The 18,232-nt window shown below is 44.4% G+C and overlaps 1 protein-coding gene across 1 annotated transcript in view; it reads left to right on the forward strand.

Annotated features, from left to right (window-relative positions):
* LOC124722667 overlaps positions 1-18,232 on the forward strand; it is a 625,281-nt gene that overhangs the window by 109,319 nt on the left and 497,730 nt on the right. Inside the window, exon 2 of the mRNA XM_047247812.1 lies at positions 8,514-8,655. Coding sequence (XP_047103768.1) covers positions 8,514-8,655 — 142 coding nt within the window. The remainder of the gene's footprint in view (positions 1-8,513; positions 8,656-18,232) is intronic.

An 18,232-nucleotide genomic window follows, 5' to 3' on the forward strand; every position in this document is an offset into this window, starting at 1 on the left:
ACTAAAACTCAGTTTCTGCCACAGTGTTCGTTATTGATTATAGTAAATCAAATTTTGCATCTGGCACAATATCCTTTATGAAATGGTACTCGTGGAGGAGTATTAATCTTCTGTCTTCAGGAATTCTGACTTGGACCTAGATAAGTTATGGGAAGGCGAAACGGCATGCTTAGAGGAGGTTTCTGACTACTTATTGTGCATTTCAGGTTTGCGTTTTTAAGGATGATAACCTCATGCTGAGGTGTAGCCCACTGTGCGTGTCACATGTCCTATGAAGCGCAGTCTACCATACTCTTCCCGAACAATACTGAAACGCTTCGTAAATTGGTCTGTCAAACTGTTTCTCTCTAATTACAGACAGAAACAAAAATAATGATACGAGATCTGCCTGTATAGTCTACTTGTTTCCACACCTGACTGTGATATTTAGAAACCCTCCAAATAAAAGAGGTACGAAACATACCAAGTTGCGAGGTGCTAGACTCATTTTGTCACACAGTTTGAATCTGCCAGGAGCTTTCGAAACAACGCATACTTCGCTGCAGCGTCAAAGATTCATTCTGGGAACAAACCCTAGCTATGGCTACACTTTTTCTAAAAGTGTAAGCCAAGCAATTTATGTTGTTGAGCTTGTATGAACTTTGGAAAGCAGGGAAGCAGCTGTGGATGAGGGTCGTGATTTGTACCTCGATGGCTCAGTCGGTAAAAGCATTTTCCAGGTAAATCAAGGCTGCGGGTTCGAGACAGAGACCGTACACAGTTTTAATCTGCTAGAAAGTTTCGCGGCTCGTTTAGATTTGAGACGGCAACCCAAGAAGTTTGTGTAAATATTAACTTGACGATTTTTATACTGGTTGGAAATATTCAAAAGAGGCGGCTGTAGATCTATCACTCAGTGCTGAATCAGTTAATAATCAGTCGAAGAGAGACTGAGAACTTAATTAATGAAACTAATCACGTTACACATCTACATCTACATCTACATCTACATCTACATCTACACTCCGCAAGCCACCCAACGGTGTGTGGCGGAGGGCACTTTACGTGCCACTGTCATTACCTCCCTTTCCTGTTCCAGTCGCGTATGGTTCGCGGGAAGAACGACTGTCTGAAAGCCTCCGTGTGCGCTCTAATCTCTCTAATTTTACATTCGTGATCTCCTCGGGAGGTATAAGTAGGGGGAAGCAATATATTCGATACCTCATCCAGAAACGCACCCTCTCGAAACCTGGCGAGCAAGCTACACCGCGATGCAGAGCGCCTCTCTTGCAGAGTCTGCCACTTGAGTTTGTTAAACATCTCCGTAACGCTATCACGCTTACCAAATAACCCTGTGACGAAACGCGCCGCTCTTCTTTGGATCTTCTCTATCTCCTCCGTCAACCCGATCTGGTACGGATCCCACACTGATGAGCAATACTCAAGTATAGGTCGAACGAGTGTTTTGTAAGCCACCTCCTTTGTTGATGGACTACATTTTCTAAGGACTCTCCCAATGAATCTCAACCTGGTACCCGCCTTACCAACAATTAATTTTATGTGATCATTCCACCTCAAATCGTTCCGCACGCATACTCCCAGATATTTTACAGAAGTAACTGCTACCAGTGTTTGTTCCGCTATCATATAATCATACAATAAAGGATCCTTCTTTCTACGTATTCGCAATACATTATATTTGTCTATGTTAAGGGTCAGTTGCCACTCCCTGCACCAAGTGCCTATCCGCTGCAGATCTTCCTGCATTTCGCTACAATTTTCTAATGCTGCAACTTCTCTGTATACTACAGCATCATCAGCGAAAAGCCGCATGGAACTTCCGACACATGGCAATATCAGAGTGAACGATAAATCAACGAAGAAGTAGTACGTTCATAATCTCAATTTTCCTCTTCCCATTACCAGAGGTGACATTCCATTGTTCGGTCAGCGTTACAGTTTTCTCACAAGGAAAACTTCCCATCGCACCCCCTCAGATTTATTGGTAAGAGCCGGCCGTTGTGGCCGAGCGGTTCAAGGCGCTTCAGTCTGGAACCGCGCGACCGGTACGGTTGCAGGTTCTAAACCGGCGTCGGGCATAAATGTGTGTGATGTCCTTAGGTTAGTTAGGTTTAAATAGTTCTAAGTTCTAGGGGACTGATGTCCTAGGATGTTAAGTCCCATAGTGCTCAGAACCATTTGAACCATGTTGGTAAGATGGCCAGTGGACAGCCCCTCAAAAACCGAACACAGATCAAGCATGAAAACAGGAAGAAGGTGTACTGAACTGTGATAAAAGAAGCAAAATCGAAGCAGAGTACAATCCAAGCTCAAGATGAGCGACATGGAACGAACCTGAATAGCCAAGGCATCGTAGTTATGTAGTCACGATGTTGGACTGCGAAGGGGGAGAGCCGCGTCCAGATCTCCGTTGTGCCCCATTTTCTTTCACATAATTATGAACTTTCCGTTCAGTCATTGAAGTGTGTGTCCGCTGTATTCAGGTTTGTGTCTGTATCGTTGTGTAACGTCCGTTTGCAACAGCGAGGTGTAAGGAAGGGACATCTAGATGTACATTCCTCCTATTTGTTCGACACAAGTATTACAAGGTATAACCCTGGCGTTCCCTTTTTTAAGTTTTGACTCTTGAATTCCTTTGTTGTAACATAGTTCACATCGGTTTATCTGTTGTTCTCATTTCTGCGAGAGGTCTGTGGGGCATCACGGACGCTCTCACTATTCATCACATTTACTTGCGACGGTAAAATATTCTTACAACGTGACTCATAATCTATAAGCAATGCATAGTATGACAATTACCAGGACAAGGAGAACGGACACATCAATATCCGGAAGGTAAGTTCATAATTTTGTGAAAAAAAATAAGAGTCACGAAGGGACTTGAACGCGGATCTCCCACTTTGTAGCCCAAAACCGTGACCACACAGTCACGATGCCGTGATTCTTGCAGTTTGCTCGATCTTGCACATCTTGAGCTTGGAGCGTTCACTGTTTCTATTTTGCTTCTTTTCTCACAGTTCAACAGTACACCTTCTCCAATTTTCATGCTTGATCTGTGTTCAATTTTGACAGGCTATCCACTGTGCCATTTTATCATTAAATCTGAGGTGGTTTTGGTGAGGAGTTTCCCTTCCCAGTAAAGTATCAGTAGTTTTTCCACATGAATTTCTTGCCATTTCGTAAAAGACTTTCAAGTTTACAACCCAGTGAAATGTCTGTCACTTCATGCAGTTATCAGACGGTAGTCCTGTCTGCTACGAGGAGCATATTGGTGTGGCCTAGCTGGAATAGGTCATGAAAAAGCTCTACAGGTTTCGATTGCTTTATTTCATTAAAGAAACATAAGTGGTCCATTAATAGTTACGAAATGAGAACTCTGCTGAAATGACTTTAAAAATTTAAATAATAATACGAAGTTGACGGAACAAACAGAATGATGCAGCTTTTGGTCTTAGCATTCTACTCGCAACTGCAACGGATGTGTTGCAGACTATCTACTTCTTTGACCTATTTTCCGGTACACTGTTTTTTTTTCACCAAGCGGAGCAGTGAATGGGCTTCTGTTTTAAAGTTTCCAAGTCAATTCATGTCACCTGCGTATCTCGTTACTGCCGCCGCGCCTCGAAAGAACATCCCCGAGTATGACGAAGATTGTTCTAGACGAAGTAAAAGGAAGGCTCTCGCAACACCAGAAATACTAGGTCCAGCGTACGACTGCGGCAGTAGCGTATTCTCTTTATATACCTATACGCTATGCTCGTGCATGCAAGCAAATTTGGCTCTAGCCTGTCAATGATTGACACGACACAAGATAACAATTTGCACACGGTCGAATCGTCAAGAATACAGCAATGTGTGTCCTCTGTACAGCCGTGTGTTCACCGGGAAACACAATCGAGGAGTGAAATGTTTAGACGTTACTGCTGTCAGTTCAAGGTTGGAATTCTTCATTTAAAACAGCATTGCGTTCTCAAAACCGGTCCAAAGTAATGCCGCGATTGTTCTGTCAATCATTGTTCCATCTCTGACAGTATCGATATCTATGCGGGTGCAAGCAGCAACAAAAACGAAAACGAAAAAACTAGTCTCCGCGATCAGGCCCTGCAGATCATGCCATGTGGACCGGTCGCCGTGTGATCCTCTCCCACGCGGCTTAATGAGGATGCGGAATGGAGGGGCTTGGGCTGTGATGATTTGGTTTGTGGGGCGCTCAACTGCGCGGTCATCAGCGCCCGTACAAAGTCTCAATTTTTACACAGTCCAATTTTTGTACGCAGCCCAATCTAGCCACTGTCACGAATAGTGATGATTAAATGATGAGGACAGCACAAACATCCAGTCCGCGGGCAGAGAAAATCCCCAACCCGCCCGGGAATCTAACCCGGGACCTCGCGATGCAGAGGCAGCCACTAGACAACGGGTTGCGGACCGAGGGGCTTGGGGTCAGCACACCGCTCTCCCGGCCGTTGTCGTTGTTTAGAGCTTGAAGCCGCTACCTCTCAATCAGGTAGGCCTAGCTCCTGAATTGGCATCACGAGGCTGAGTGCACTGCGGTCCAGTCCTCCCACCAAGAAAAAATCGGAAATCGAACCTGGGTTTTCTGCATAGCAACTATCTGCACTGACCACTCAGCTACGTAGACGAACATGTGCGAACGTAACAAAACAAAAATATCGTGAGTGCATTGTGACCTCAGTAGATCGTGAAATTTCCTGGCAGATTAAAACTGTGTGCCCGACCGAGACTCGAACTCGGGACCTTTGCCTTTCGCGGGCAAGTGCTCTACCATCTGAGGTACCGAAGCACGACTCACGCCCGGTACTCACAGCTTTACTTCTGCCAGTATCTCGTCTCCTACCTTCCAAACTTTACAGAAGCTCTCCTGGCAGAAGTAAAGCTGTTAGTACCGGGCGTGAGTCGTGCTTCGGTAGCTCAGATGGTAGAGCACTTGCCCGCGAAAGGCAAAGGTCCCGAGTTCGAGTCTCGGCCGGGTACACAGTTTTAATCTGCCAGGAAGTTTCATATCAGCGCATACTCCGCTGCAGAGTGAAAATCTCATTCTCAGTAGATCGTGTTCGAAGGATGGTGCGTACAAACAAATTTCTTCCAATATATTTTACGTTATTCTACGATTTTACTTATCTCTCTTCCCGTTGCTGCTTGTAGGGAACTGGTGGCTATTGATGTGTGCTACATCGACACAAAAGTTGAACTGCGATATGCAGCCTTCATGAACCTGCTAAGTGGAACCATTCTCCTGCAGAATAAGCTACTGTACTTGAAATAAATAATAACTTCAAGTAAATGACCAGTTTTTACACCTTGGTAATTTCCAAATGTATATGAAACCTTTCGTGCGTCACTGAACATCGGGGTATACATGAGCGTTCCTTTACATGCTGTTACGTCATGGGAAAGATGTAGTGAGCTCTTAGGATTCAGATGCTTGTTGCATATACTGAGCATCGTACTTAACATTACATGCGATCTGTCGAGGCATTATATAAGGTCGGAAGTTCGTATACACTAGAAAATCATATGGGCGTTGAAACGGGCCAATAGTGCAAAGTAATTTTTTATTTCAAATAAAGTAACGGACATTCAAATACTTCTCGGATATTCAGCCGAGTATAGTCGATGTTAAGGCATGAAATCTCAGCAACGAGAAGGATTTGAAATACATAATCACTAAGCAAATTTCTGATTGCGTATAAAGTAGCAAGATATGCAGAAAAAGTGTCTCTTGTACACAATTTCTTAACCTAGTCGAAATGTAAATACCACCTCCTGTCTCGTTGGTCCTTGTTTGGTATGTGTTTCGTTATTCTCAGTATGAGTCTAATAGCAAGGTGTTGCGTTTGCCTCTCCAGGAATTTATCAGTTTCTTTCTTTTGAAATTCGTGTTAAAGCAATCTACGATACCGTAGGACAATGTTATTTTTTTGGAACTAAAAATACTTTAACAGTAACCAGAGTATTTTTTGACCCACTACCTAACGTTTACTTGTTTGGTATGCGTTAGTGCCTAATAAACAGTGCTCTACGGTAGGATTTTCTAGGCGCTCAGTCCGGAACTGCGCGACCGCTACGGTCGCAGGTTCGAATTCTGCCTCGGGCATGGATGTGTGTGATGTCCTTAGGTTAGTTAGGTTTAAGTAGTTCTAAGTTCTAGGGGACTGATGACCACAGATGTTAAGTCTCATAGTGCTCAGAGCCATTTGAACCATTTTTACGGTAGGATTTTCCCATATGATACTACACTGATAAGCCAAAACCGTATAACCACAGTTCACAGCAACATTGGATGCCGCCTGGTAGTTTTGCGAGCTCGTGACGCGGTAACAAAAGTACGTGAGCAGACATGAAAGGAGGATCACTCTGACAGACGGGAAAATTCACTGAGATAAGCGACTTTGACAAAGGGCAGATTACTATAACACAGAGCCTGTGAACGAGTGTCTCTAAAACGGCGAAGCTGGTCGACTGTTTACGTGCCACTGTCGTGAGCATCTACGGAGAGAGCTAGGACAGTGAAACTACCACTAGGCGCTAAGTGGTTGAACGTCCACGACTCTTCACAGAACGTGGGGTTCGGAGGCTTGTCTGCTCTGTAAAGTAGGATAGATGGTGATCTGTGGCATCTCTGCCAAAAGAGCACAATGCTGGGACACACACAATTGTTTCGGGTGCACCTTTCGTCGTACATTGTTAAACATGGATCTCCGCAGCAGACCACCCCTACGTGTTCACATGTTGACCCAACGACATCGTCAGTTATGATTGAAGTGGGCACGGGGCCATCGGAATCCCCGTCGATCAATGGAAACGTTTCGGCTCTTCGATGATTCACATTTTTGCTACACTAGGCCGCTGGTCGTCTCCACAAACGTAGTCATCAAGGGGAACGGCGGCTCGAAACGTGCAGCGCGCCACGGACGTTGGTTTGTGGGAGCAGTATTATGCTGCGGGAGACATTCTACTACGCTTGCACGGGACCTGCGGTAGTAACCGAAGACACACTGACAGCTTTATGCTTGACGTCTTCCCCGACGGCGATTTCATCTATCAGCAGTGTAATTGTGCGTGTCTCGGAGCCAGAACCGTGCTACGGTGGTTTGAGGGGCATTGTAGTGAACTCACGTTGATGTCTCGGCGACCAAATTCGCCTGATGTAAATCCTATGGAATCCATCTGGTTCGCTGTCGCACCATCACCGAGTACACAAATCAGCGATCTGTTATTTACACGAATTACATGACCTGTTCGTAGACGTCTAATGCCACGTACCTCCACAAACCTACCAACAAACTATTTCGTTCCAAAGACAGACAAACGAGCTATGAAGCAGGTGGTCGTAATGTTTTGGCTTATCAATTCAGATGGTTCAAATGGCTCTGAGCACTATGGGACTTAAAATCTGAGGTCATCAGTCCCGTAGAACTTAGAACTGCTTAAACCTAACTAACGTAAGGACATCATACACATCCATGCCCGAGGCAGGATGCTAACCTGCGACAGCAGCGGTCGCGCGGTTCGAGACTGAAGCGCCTAGAACCACTCGGCCACATTGGCCGGCAGCTTATCAGTGTACTTCTTCATTCATATTAGATGGAATGACGTCTCTACTGCAACGAATTAAAAACTCATCTACTATGCTTCACTGTATTATGACATTAATGACAGACATTTGCGATGTGTGAGCTGTCGCTTTGGTCTCGTACTTTTGTTGTAACATATATAAACTAACACAACTTTATGATTAGTGACGAATTTCTCTCTGCAGAAGGAAGGAATCAAGATCAGAGTTTAAGGTTACTAGAGATGGAGCACAGGGTCGGGTTAGGAAAGGATGAAAAAGGCAGTTGGACGTTTCCATCCCGGTGTGTGCCTTAAGTGAGTTATGATTGTTTGGTTGATTTGGGGGAGGAGACCAAACTGCGAGGTCATCGGACGAGGAATAGGTGCGGAAGGAAATGGGCCGTGCCCTTTCAAAAGAACCATCCCAGCATTTGCCTGAAGAGATTTAGGGAAATCACGGAAAAACTAAATCAGATGGTCGGACGCGGGTTTGAACCGTCGTCCTCCAGAATGCAAGTCCAGTGTTCTGACCACTTCGCCACCCCGTCCAGCAGTGATTTATGTAAATTACAGAAACCTAAATGTGTATGGCCAGAGGGGTATTTGAGCCATCGTCCTCCCGAAGGCGAGTCCAGTGTTCTGACCACTACGCCACCGCGCTAGTGTTTCTTTCTTTTTCATGTCTATAGATAATGGCGAATATGGAAATAGCTATTACTCACTGATTTCTTGTTGTCCTCTTAAGCAGAAACTCACATATATTATACATCACTTGCACATGTGACAGTCCACAGTACACGTTAAAAATAGAAACTGACCGTAACAGACAGTCATATAGATATTTTGCGTATGTCAACAGAGATATGTTTCTATACATCGCCCATAAAATTGTTGCTTCTTTCAGACGTTTTTCAGACTGACTTGTGGTGTTGCAGGGGCGTGCATGTTCCCGTCGCGCTGGCACGGGACGTGGTTCCAGTCAGGGGTGCGCCAGCCCATCAGCATAGAGCAAAGCCGCCTCAGCAGCAAGGGCCGCTGCCTGCGCTCCGATGGCGACAAGTTCGTCGTCGTCGACGAGTGAGTATACCTGCTACTTTTTCCTGTGTGCGCCCAGTCGTCTTCAGTTCGCGCCATGCAACTTGACGTAAACGTAATAAATGAGTTTGAGTGAAGGAAAGTGTATAGTGAGCGCCTTGAATGTTTACAGAAAAATGCAACGAATCAGAAAGTGCGACACGTACTGTATACAATAAGAATCAATTAATTCCGCCTCCCGCCACCCCTTCCCCCTCCCCCCTCCCCCCTCCCCCCCCCCTCTCTCTCTCTCTCTCTCTCTCTCTCTCTCTCTCTCTCTCTCTCTCTCTCCCTGTGTGTGTGTGTGTGTGTGTGTGTGTGTGTGTGTGTGTGTGTGTCGCCCGAAGTACCTCCATCCTTAGGGAACCATTATTATTATCGACAGCTGTCACCCGAAGTACCTCCATCCTTAGGGAACCATTATTATTATCGACAGCTAGCTTTAAATGTGGACAAATTTAAGCTAAACCAAATGAGTTGAAAACTCACGGAACATTTAAGAAAAAGCTTACGATGTAACATCACGTCGATCAACAGAAACGAGGCACGAGCTCGGATCGCAAGGAAACGATCGTGACCGTTTCAGGGAATCAGCCCGGTGATTCAGATTATTGCCGGGAAACATACATAAATCTTGATGGCTGGAAGGAATTTTGTACCTCGGTTATCCCGAATGCTAATCCAGTGTTGTAATCCCTGCGCCTCCTGTAATGTTCGTATACAGTAGTAATGGTGTGCTACTTGACTGATTCACGTCCATTAATTATGTAGGCGTAAAGTTGTGAAACGTCATGAACAGGAACGAGCACACAACGCTAATTGTTGGGAAAGCGAATGGCTGGCTACTGTTGGTTGGGAGGGTTATGGGACAGTGTACTGCACCTGTAAAAGATAAGGAGTACAGAACGCGTGTGCGACCCATTCGTGAGTACTGTTCGAAGGAAAGGAGGAAGCACAGACCGAAGACTAGGGTTTAACGGTCAGGCTATGACGATGTAGAGACGGATCACAAGCTCGAAGGAAGAGGAATCCGCCACGCGCTTGGTTTCATGTTGCATCCACCAGATGCTTTTGGTGTTAAACATGTGGCAAGAAGAGATCCCCACCCCCAAACGAAAGTAGTTGCTGTTATGATGTGGGGTGCTTGTACACAGCAGCTATACAGCCTCGTCAGAAGGTCAAACAGGGTCACGCAACAGCTATGGCAAAATTATAGCAACACAGATTAACAATAAATTACAATAATTTAATCAGAGAAACCTTACAGATACTTAACTGTATTATGATGATTGTGTGTGGCAACAGTACAGAGATCTCTTACACTAATCTGTCTTCAACTGTGGCACAGTCCTGGATCCAGCAAGCGATAAGTAAGATCACCTGAAGCGTCCAGTTCGGCTCTTTTTGGTACGGTCCTGATGCTGTGTTAAGATACTGCCGATATTGCGTTGATATTGTCTCAGTGGGGCCGTGTGTCGGCTTATATCCACATTTTGCGGATGGATGTCCATTTCCGAATTATTTGAGTGACGTACGATGGAAGCGTGAAGCTGGTCTTGCATTCAGCACCCTCTGTTGGAGGCTACCCTTAACTCAGTTGCACTTGAGTCCTTGGCAGTGGCCGGCGCTCTTCTCTATAAGACTGTGCTCAGTATCTTCCAGAGGAAACAGCAGAACCCATCACGGTATTTGTCTTAAATGATCACGGGAAACCTAAATCTGGATGCCTGCACGGGGATCCCCATCAGGTGGGATTAAAAAATGACATCCACGCAACTCAAAGCAGCGCCCCTAGATTTGTTAAGGGTCGGTTCTGTCAATGCGACAGTGTGATGGGAGTGCTTCGTGAGCTTAGATGCGAATTATTGGAGGCCAGAGGCAACGCTTTTCAGGAAATCTAGAGGAACAACATTTGCGACAGACTGCACAACGATACCACTTCTCCCAACGTTCATTGCGCGCAGTGACCGTAAGGCGTGCAACGACCGTGGCTACGAAACAAGGGAGATTAGCGCTCGTACACATGAATACTGAAAATCGTTTTTCCCTCGCTCCATTTGCGAGTCGAATAGGGAAGGGAATGATTAGAAATAGCACAAAGTACCCATCGCCATGCAATATGCATTTGCTACCAGAGTACGTACGTAGATGTAGCTTACGATGACATTCCTCCTTTCCTGTGCCATCCATGAATCGTGCGTGGGAAGAACATTTGTTGGTAAGCCACATTTTCTCTGATTTTATTTTCCCGTTGTGACCAGTTTGCAGTAGGTGTATGAGAGGAAGTAATACGTTGCTGACTCTTGCTAGGAGTAAACGTATCTGTGAGCCAAAACGCCTCTTATGTACCTTCTGCCGCTGGAGTTTATTGAGCGGTTCCATGTCCCTCTAATATTACCGAACAGAACAGTGACGAGATGCACTACTCTACTTGGGATGTTTTCCCTCTCCTCCATCAATCCTGCTTATTAAGGCTAGCAGACTGACGAACAGTACTGAAGGCTCGTTGTGACGAATGTTTTGTAAGCGACTTACTTCTTAAATGAATTATGCACCCTTACGCTTCTTCTCGGCCGCATGCTCGTGCATAGTTTGCGGATTATTGTTTCCAGTGATTGATCACCAATCGTCTAGCCTAACAGTAATGGCTTTTTCCTGCTAGTAATACGCTACATTTGTCAACACATCTGTCAACTCACACAAATATCTGCGTGTAACAGTTTGTAGGGATATGAAATGGCACCATCTCACAGACAGTTGTAGGTAAAGCAGGTGGCAATCTTCGCATCATTTGTAGAGTCTTATGGAAACGCAGTCTGTCTACAATGGAGGTTGCCTACGAAATACTCATGCAACCTATCTAAGCATATTGCTGAAGTGTGTGGGAATCGCGTCAGGTAAGACTAACAGGGGACATTGAACGTATACAGAGAAGGTTAGCACGAATGGTCACAGGTTTGTTTGATCCGTAGGTGAGTGTCACTGAGATGTTGAAGAAACTGAACTGGCAGACGCATGAAGGTAGACACAAACAATCCCGTGAAAGCCTGCTTAGTTAGTTTCAAGATCCAGCTTTAAATGATGCATCAAGGAATATACTCCAACTCTCTCTGTACGGCTCCCGTAGGCATCGATAGGAAAAGCTTAGACTAATTAGAGTACGCACAGAGGTGTCGAAACAATCATTCTTCCTGTTCTTTATACGTGAATGGAACTGCAAGAAGCCCTAATAACCAGTACAATAGCAAGTGGTCTCTGCAGGACACTCCAGTAGTCTTCAGAGTATTAATTTAACTGTATACGTTGAAGGTCAGCTGGCAGTCCGTGCAACGCAGTTGATCCTTTGGGGGACCACCTGTGTTTCGCTTGAAATTTCTGCCGTTGAAATTTACCTGTACGCACCAGCATCATAGGGGAACAGCCTCGCGAAGCTTCCAGCGCTATCCATCGAAGTCATAAGAGTCGAAGCACGAGCTCGGATTGGGGAAGGCGGTCCACGGTAACGTTCCCAGGAATCAGCCCGGCACTGGCCATAAGCGATCAGGGAAACCTAAATATGGATAACCGGACTGGAATCTGAAACACGGTTCTCTCGAATGGGAAGCCAATGTTAACACCCTGCACCACCTCGATTTGTATGAAACACGCCATTAGCCTGGGTGCTGAGTATCAGAATAAGTCTGCTGGCAAATTCATGCTAATTTCTACTGAGGCGACTATAGCTCTCTATAAATGTTTCAATACGACACCAAAAAGTGTGTTCCATGATTCTACAACAGACTAAAAACAGCGATAAGACCCAAATTTCTTTTTCCTTTCTCCCTTTCTTCTTTGTCACACAATATTTACAGTTACAAATGAGGTGTTCCAAAACGTTTGGAAAAAAAGAAGGAAAGAAGGGGAGGGGGAGTATTTGGATGTAATAACAAGTTGATTTGCTCTAAACGGATCACCATTTCCTTCGGTTCATACACACATCAAAAAAGGTTTTTCATCTTCTTACGGAACATGTACAGAAAATTAGAATGGAGATCAACATAAACATCATTTCCGCCCTTTTTGTTGCTCATGAAAACCACACATTGCATGTTGTACCGCCCTAAAGCGAAACCTTCAGAGGTGGTGATCCAGATTGTTGTACACACCGGTACCTCCAATACAAAGTAGCACGTCCTCTTGCATTGATGCATGCCTGTATTTGTCATGGCACACCATCCACAAGTTCATCAGGGCACTATTGGTCCAGATTATCCCACTTCTCAACGGCGATTCGCGGCGTAGATCCTTCAGAGTGGTTGGTGGGTCACGTCGTCCATAAACAGCCCTTTTCAATCCCTCCCAGGCATGTTCGATAGGCTTCATGTCTGGAGAACAAGCTGGCCACTCTAGTCGAGCGATGTCGTTATCCTGAAGGAAGTCATTCACAAGATGTGCACGATGGGGGTGCGAATTGTCATCCATGAAGACGATATGGTTGCACTATCGGTCGGAGAATGGCATTCACGTATCGTATAGCCGTTACAGCGGCTTTCATGACCACCAGCGGCGTACGTCGGCCCCACATAATGCCACCCCAGAACAGCAGGGAACCTCTACCTTGCCCCATTCGCTGGACAGTGTGTCTAAGGCGTTTAGACTGACCAGGTTGCTTCTAAACACGTCTCCAATGATTGTCTGGTTGAAGACATATGCGACACTCGTCAGTGAAGAGAACGTGATGCTAATCCTGAGTGGTCCATTCGGCATGTTGTTGGGTCCATGTGTACCGCGCTGCATGGTGTCGTGGTTGCAAAGATGAACCTCGGCATGGACGTCAGGAGTGAAGTTTCACATCATGCAGACTACTGTCCACAGTTTGAGTCGTAACACGACGTCCTGTGGCTGTACGAAAAGCATTATTCAGCATGGTGGCATTGCTGCCAGGGTTCCTCCGCGCAATAATCCGTAGGTAGCAGTCATCCACTGCAGTATAGCCATTGGGCGGCCTGAGTGAGACATATCGTCAACAATCCGTGTCTCTCTGTATCTCCTCCATGTCGGAACAACATCGCTTTGAATCACTCCGAAACGCCTGGACACTTCCCATATTGAAAGCCCTTCCTGGCACAAAGCAACAATGCGGACACGATCGAATCGCGGTATTGACCGTCTAGGCATGGTTGAACTACAAACACGAGCTGTGTGCCTCCTTCCTGGTGGAATGACTGGAACTGATCGGCTGTCGGATTCTTCCGTCTAATAGACACTGCTCACGCATGGTTGTTTACATCTTTGGGCGGGTTTAGTGAGCACTCATATGGGCTGTGTCTGTAATACAATATCCACAGTCAATGTCTATCTTCAGGAGTTTTGGGAACCGGGTTGATGCAAAACTTTTTTTGATGCGTGTATAATTCACAATAAGACCGATGCAGCGATGAAACTCAATGAAATATTATTAGTGAATAAAAATATGTATCAAGCTCAAGATGAGACCTGAGTTTCTACTGTTAAGGGCGTTGCGCTTTACCAATTCGAAAAATCTGCCGTAAACATAGTCACACTTTTCGAAAGTATGCAAAGCAGCTAGTGATGTTTTGCGATGGGTAAGATGCTGAACTCGTGTCCATCGCAAGAAGAGCTCAAATTTCTTCCACGACAGAATGACTTACATTTTCGTTGTGTTCGCTCAAATACAACAGGCATATACCTAGATGGTTGTTAGGTAGTCATTATAGTCATTTTCTTCCTTCTTTATGTTACATATGAAAACAAATAAACACCATCCACACAAGCCTTGAAGGCCCAGCGGTACCGACCGGCCGCCGTGTCATCCTCAGGCTGTAGGTGTCACCAGATACGGAGGCGCATGTGGTCAGCACACTGCTCTCCGTGTCATTGTCAGTTTTCGTGACCGGTACCTCTACTTCTCAGTCAAGTAGCTCCTCAACTGGCCTCAGGGGCTGTGGGCACCCCACTTGCCAAGAGCACTCGGCAGACCCGGACGGCGATCCATTCAAGTGCTAGACAAGCCCGACAGCACTTAACTTCGGTAACTGACGGGAACGTGTCTTACCACTGTGACGAGCCATTATATTATGTTACATATATGTGTTGCTATGGTCTTCAGTCCTGAGACTGGTTTGATGCAACTCTCCATGCTACTCTATCCTGTGCAAGCTTCTTCATCTTCCAGTACCTACTGCAGCCTACATCCTTCTGAATCTGCTTAGTGTATTCATCTCTTGGTCTCCCTCTACGATTTTTACCCTCCACGCTCCCCTCCAGTACTAAATTGGTGATCCCTTGATGCCTCAGAACATGTCCTACCAACCGATCCCTTCTTCTGGTCAAGTTGTGCCACAAACTCCTCTTCTCCCCAATTCTATTCAATACCTCCTCATTAGTTATGTGATATACCCATCTAATCTATAGCACCACATTTCGAGAGCTTCTATTCTCTTCTTATCCAAACTGTTGATCGTCCATGTTTCACTTCCATACATGGCGACACTCCATACAAATACTTTCAGAAACGACTTCCTGACACTAAAATCTATACTCGATGTTAACAAATTTATCTTCTTCAGAAACGCTTTCCTTGCCATTGCCAGTCTACATTTTAAATCCTCTCTACTTCGACCATCATCAGTTATTTTGCTCCCCAAATAGCAAAACTCCTTTACTACTTTAAGTGTCTCATTTCCTAATCTAATTCCCTCAGGATCACCCGACTTAATTCGACTACATTCCATTATGCTCGCTTTGCTTTTGTTGATGTTCATCTTATATCCTCCTTTCAAGACACTGTCCATTCCGTTCAACTCCTCTTCCAAGTCCTTCGCTGTCTCTGACAGAATTACAATGTCATCGGCGAACCTCAAAGTTTTTATTTCTTCTCCATGGATTTTAATACCTACTCCGAATTTTTCTTTTGTTTCCTTTACTGCTTGCTCAATATACAGATTGAATAACATCGAGGAGAGGCTACAACCCTGTCTCACTCCCTTCCCAACCACTGCTTCCCTTTCATGCCCCTCGACTCTTATAACTGCCACCTGCTTTTTGTACAAATTGTAAATAGCCTTTCGCTCCCTGTATTTTACCCCTGCCACCTTCAGAATTTGAAAGAGAGTATTCCAGTCAACATTGTCAAAAGCTTTCTCTAAGTCTACAAATGCTAGAAACGTAGTTTTGCCTTTCCTTAATCTAGCTTCCAAGATAAGTCGTAGGGTCAGTATTGCCTCACGTGTTCCAACATTTCTACGGAATCCAAACTGATCTTCCCCGAGGTCGGCTTGTAGCAGTTTTTCCATTCGTCTGTAAAGAATTCGCGTTAGTATTATGCAGCTGTGACTTATTAAACTGATAATTCGGTAATTTTCACATCTGTCAACACCTGCTTTCTTTGGGATTGGAATTACTATATTCTTCTTGAAGTCTGAGGGAATTTCGCCTGTCTCATACATCTTGCTCACCAGATGGTAGAGTTTTGTTAGGCCTGGCTCTCCCAAGGCTGTCAGTAGTTCTAATGGAATGTTGTCTACTCCCGGGGCCTTGTTACGTATATAGCACATAATATTTCTTTTCCTGTTCATCCGGTTGTTCACAGGAATGATGGTGACCTTGTGTGCTTTTTCGTACACTAAGTACAGTTTTCAACTTCTGAAGTTCCAGAAAAGGAACGTGATCAGCTAGTGTTTATCTTCAGTTTGGACCTAAGACAGTAAGACAGGGAATTTCTCTACGAAAGCATTTCGAAACGTGAAGCAGCGCTCCCATCAGACCCGACGCTCTCACGTGAAGCCTGTTAAAATTAACCCCAGGACGAAATGATACGTCAGAGAACTGATTACAAACATACATAGAGGGTGACCTAAAATCAAACATCTCTCTCTGTAGCCTGGGGTTTTAATTTTTGAGAAACATCTATTTCTACACACTCTATGCGTCAGAATCAGAGACTTGGTTTCACCATTACTCAGTTTTTTCTCAAATTTACAAGCCAACTTCACTGTTCAACTTTTGTTTGTAAATAAAATAAAAAGCGTATCACGTCACTTAGTACACAACCAAGAAAATTTGACGCAGAGAAATGATGCACCCAAGTGCTGATTGTTTGGCGAGGGGTGCAGTTAAAAAAAAATTCCTGTGGTTACGCCAGTGTCGATGTTATTGTTATTTATGAAAGCTCTCAGGCACCCGTTAGCTATAAAACCGCGGAATTATACCGCGATTACCGCTACAGATCGGGTGTCACTAATAAATTACGACGTATAATTCGTTGCGTGTCGTTGCTAGAAAACAAATCAGCCAAATGAACAAAACAGAGGCATGACTGGTTATTTAAAATATGCTAACTTTATTGAAAACTGGTCGGAAATATTTCAAATGACAACGTACAGAAATTCATAGTACAAGAATAATTCCCTGTTTTATCAACTTCTACATTTAGTTAGTGCCAGTGTTGAAATCATATGGACGTTTCAGGAAACACTATCATAATTCAGTACACGGAAGTTTGAATTTCCTCTGCGTTTGTAGCCAAAGTATTTGCTTCAATAACGGGATGTACGGAAATGAGACCGCAGTTTTACTCGGTAAATACAAATCAATACCCAACTGTTAGTTATGTAGAATACATTACCTAACCGAAGACTTGAATCCAGAAAGCACTGGCTCTCTTCTGCCACCAAACCATTCTTTTCTTATCTGTGTAGATCTACGTAATAATCACGCACTGGAGCTCGCAGTTATGCGCATAGCAGTTTACTTCCCTCTACACTCTCCGCAGGGAGCAATGTAAGCATCACGTACTGCGTTATCTCGATGGCGCTAGTTTTCGTGGAGATTGACGTAAATTTCCAGTTCCAGGAGGCGCGTCATTCAAACGGCTCAAAAGCAGCACAAAATACCCATATTCAATGTATTTTTATTAAACTTGGTCATTTCAACTTACTTAATTTTTAATTATTGCGACTGTAATTCAAATATTACTCGTCTTCAGGAAATATCAAATGCAGCTATGGATACCGGCATAAATACCCTCGCTAATCCAAAAATCAAACGAGTACGAACGGTCTCTCAGTCATACTGTGCACGAACAAACACAAAACCACAAGAAAACCACTACAATAACATATTCCTCATGTTCATCTGGTTCCGCTGCCTGCGTGCATATTTTTTATTTTAAATTTCGCTTAGAAAAGACTGGAAATTGCGATCGCAATAAATTAAAATAATTTTATACAGTCGTAATTTGGGACGACCATCTTTAATAATTACATGAAACCTGTTGATACATTCCACATGAAGATTACTTATTTTTAATCCTCAATTTCTTATAATACTAAGAAGAAAGTTACATCACAGATTTTTTTATACAGATACACTATTCTATCATAAAAATTCCACGACTCTATTTGAAGGATAAAATTGATATCTGTATGTCCGTGATTGATGAAGATGAAAAAAAGCATTGGACTCTCTTACATGAACAGTTCGTCGCTGTTTGTTTGGGCGGCAAGACAAAACAAATGTCTTCAACGAATAAAACGTTCCATGAGGTGAAAAATTTTGGCTCCTCCTGTATGTACGTATA

Source organism: Schistocerca piceifrons, chromosome X, assembly GCF_021461385.2.
Source record: "Schistocerca piceifrons isolate TAMUIC-IGC-003096 chromosome X, iqSchPice1.1, whole genome shotgun sequence".
Taxonomy (NCBI): domain Eukaryota; kingdom Metazoa; phylum Arthropoda; class Insecta; order Orthoptera; family Acrididae; genus Schistocerca; species Schistocerca piceifrons.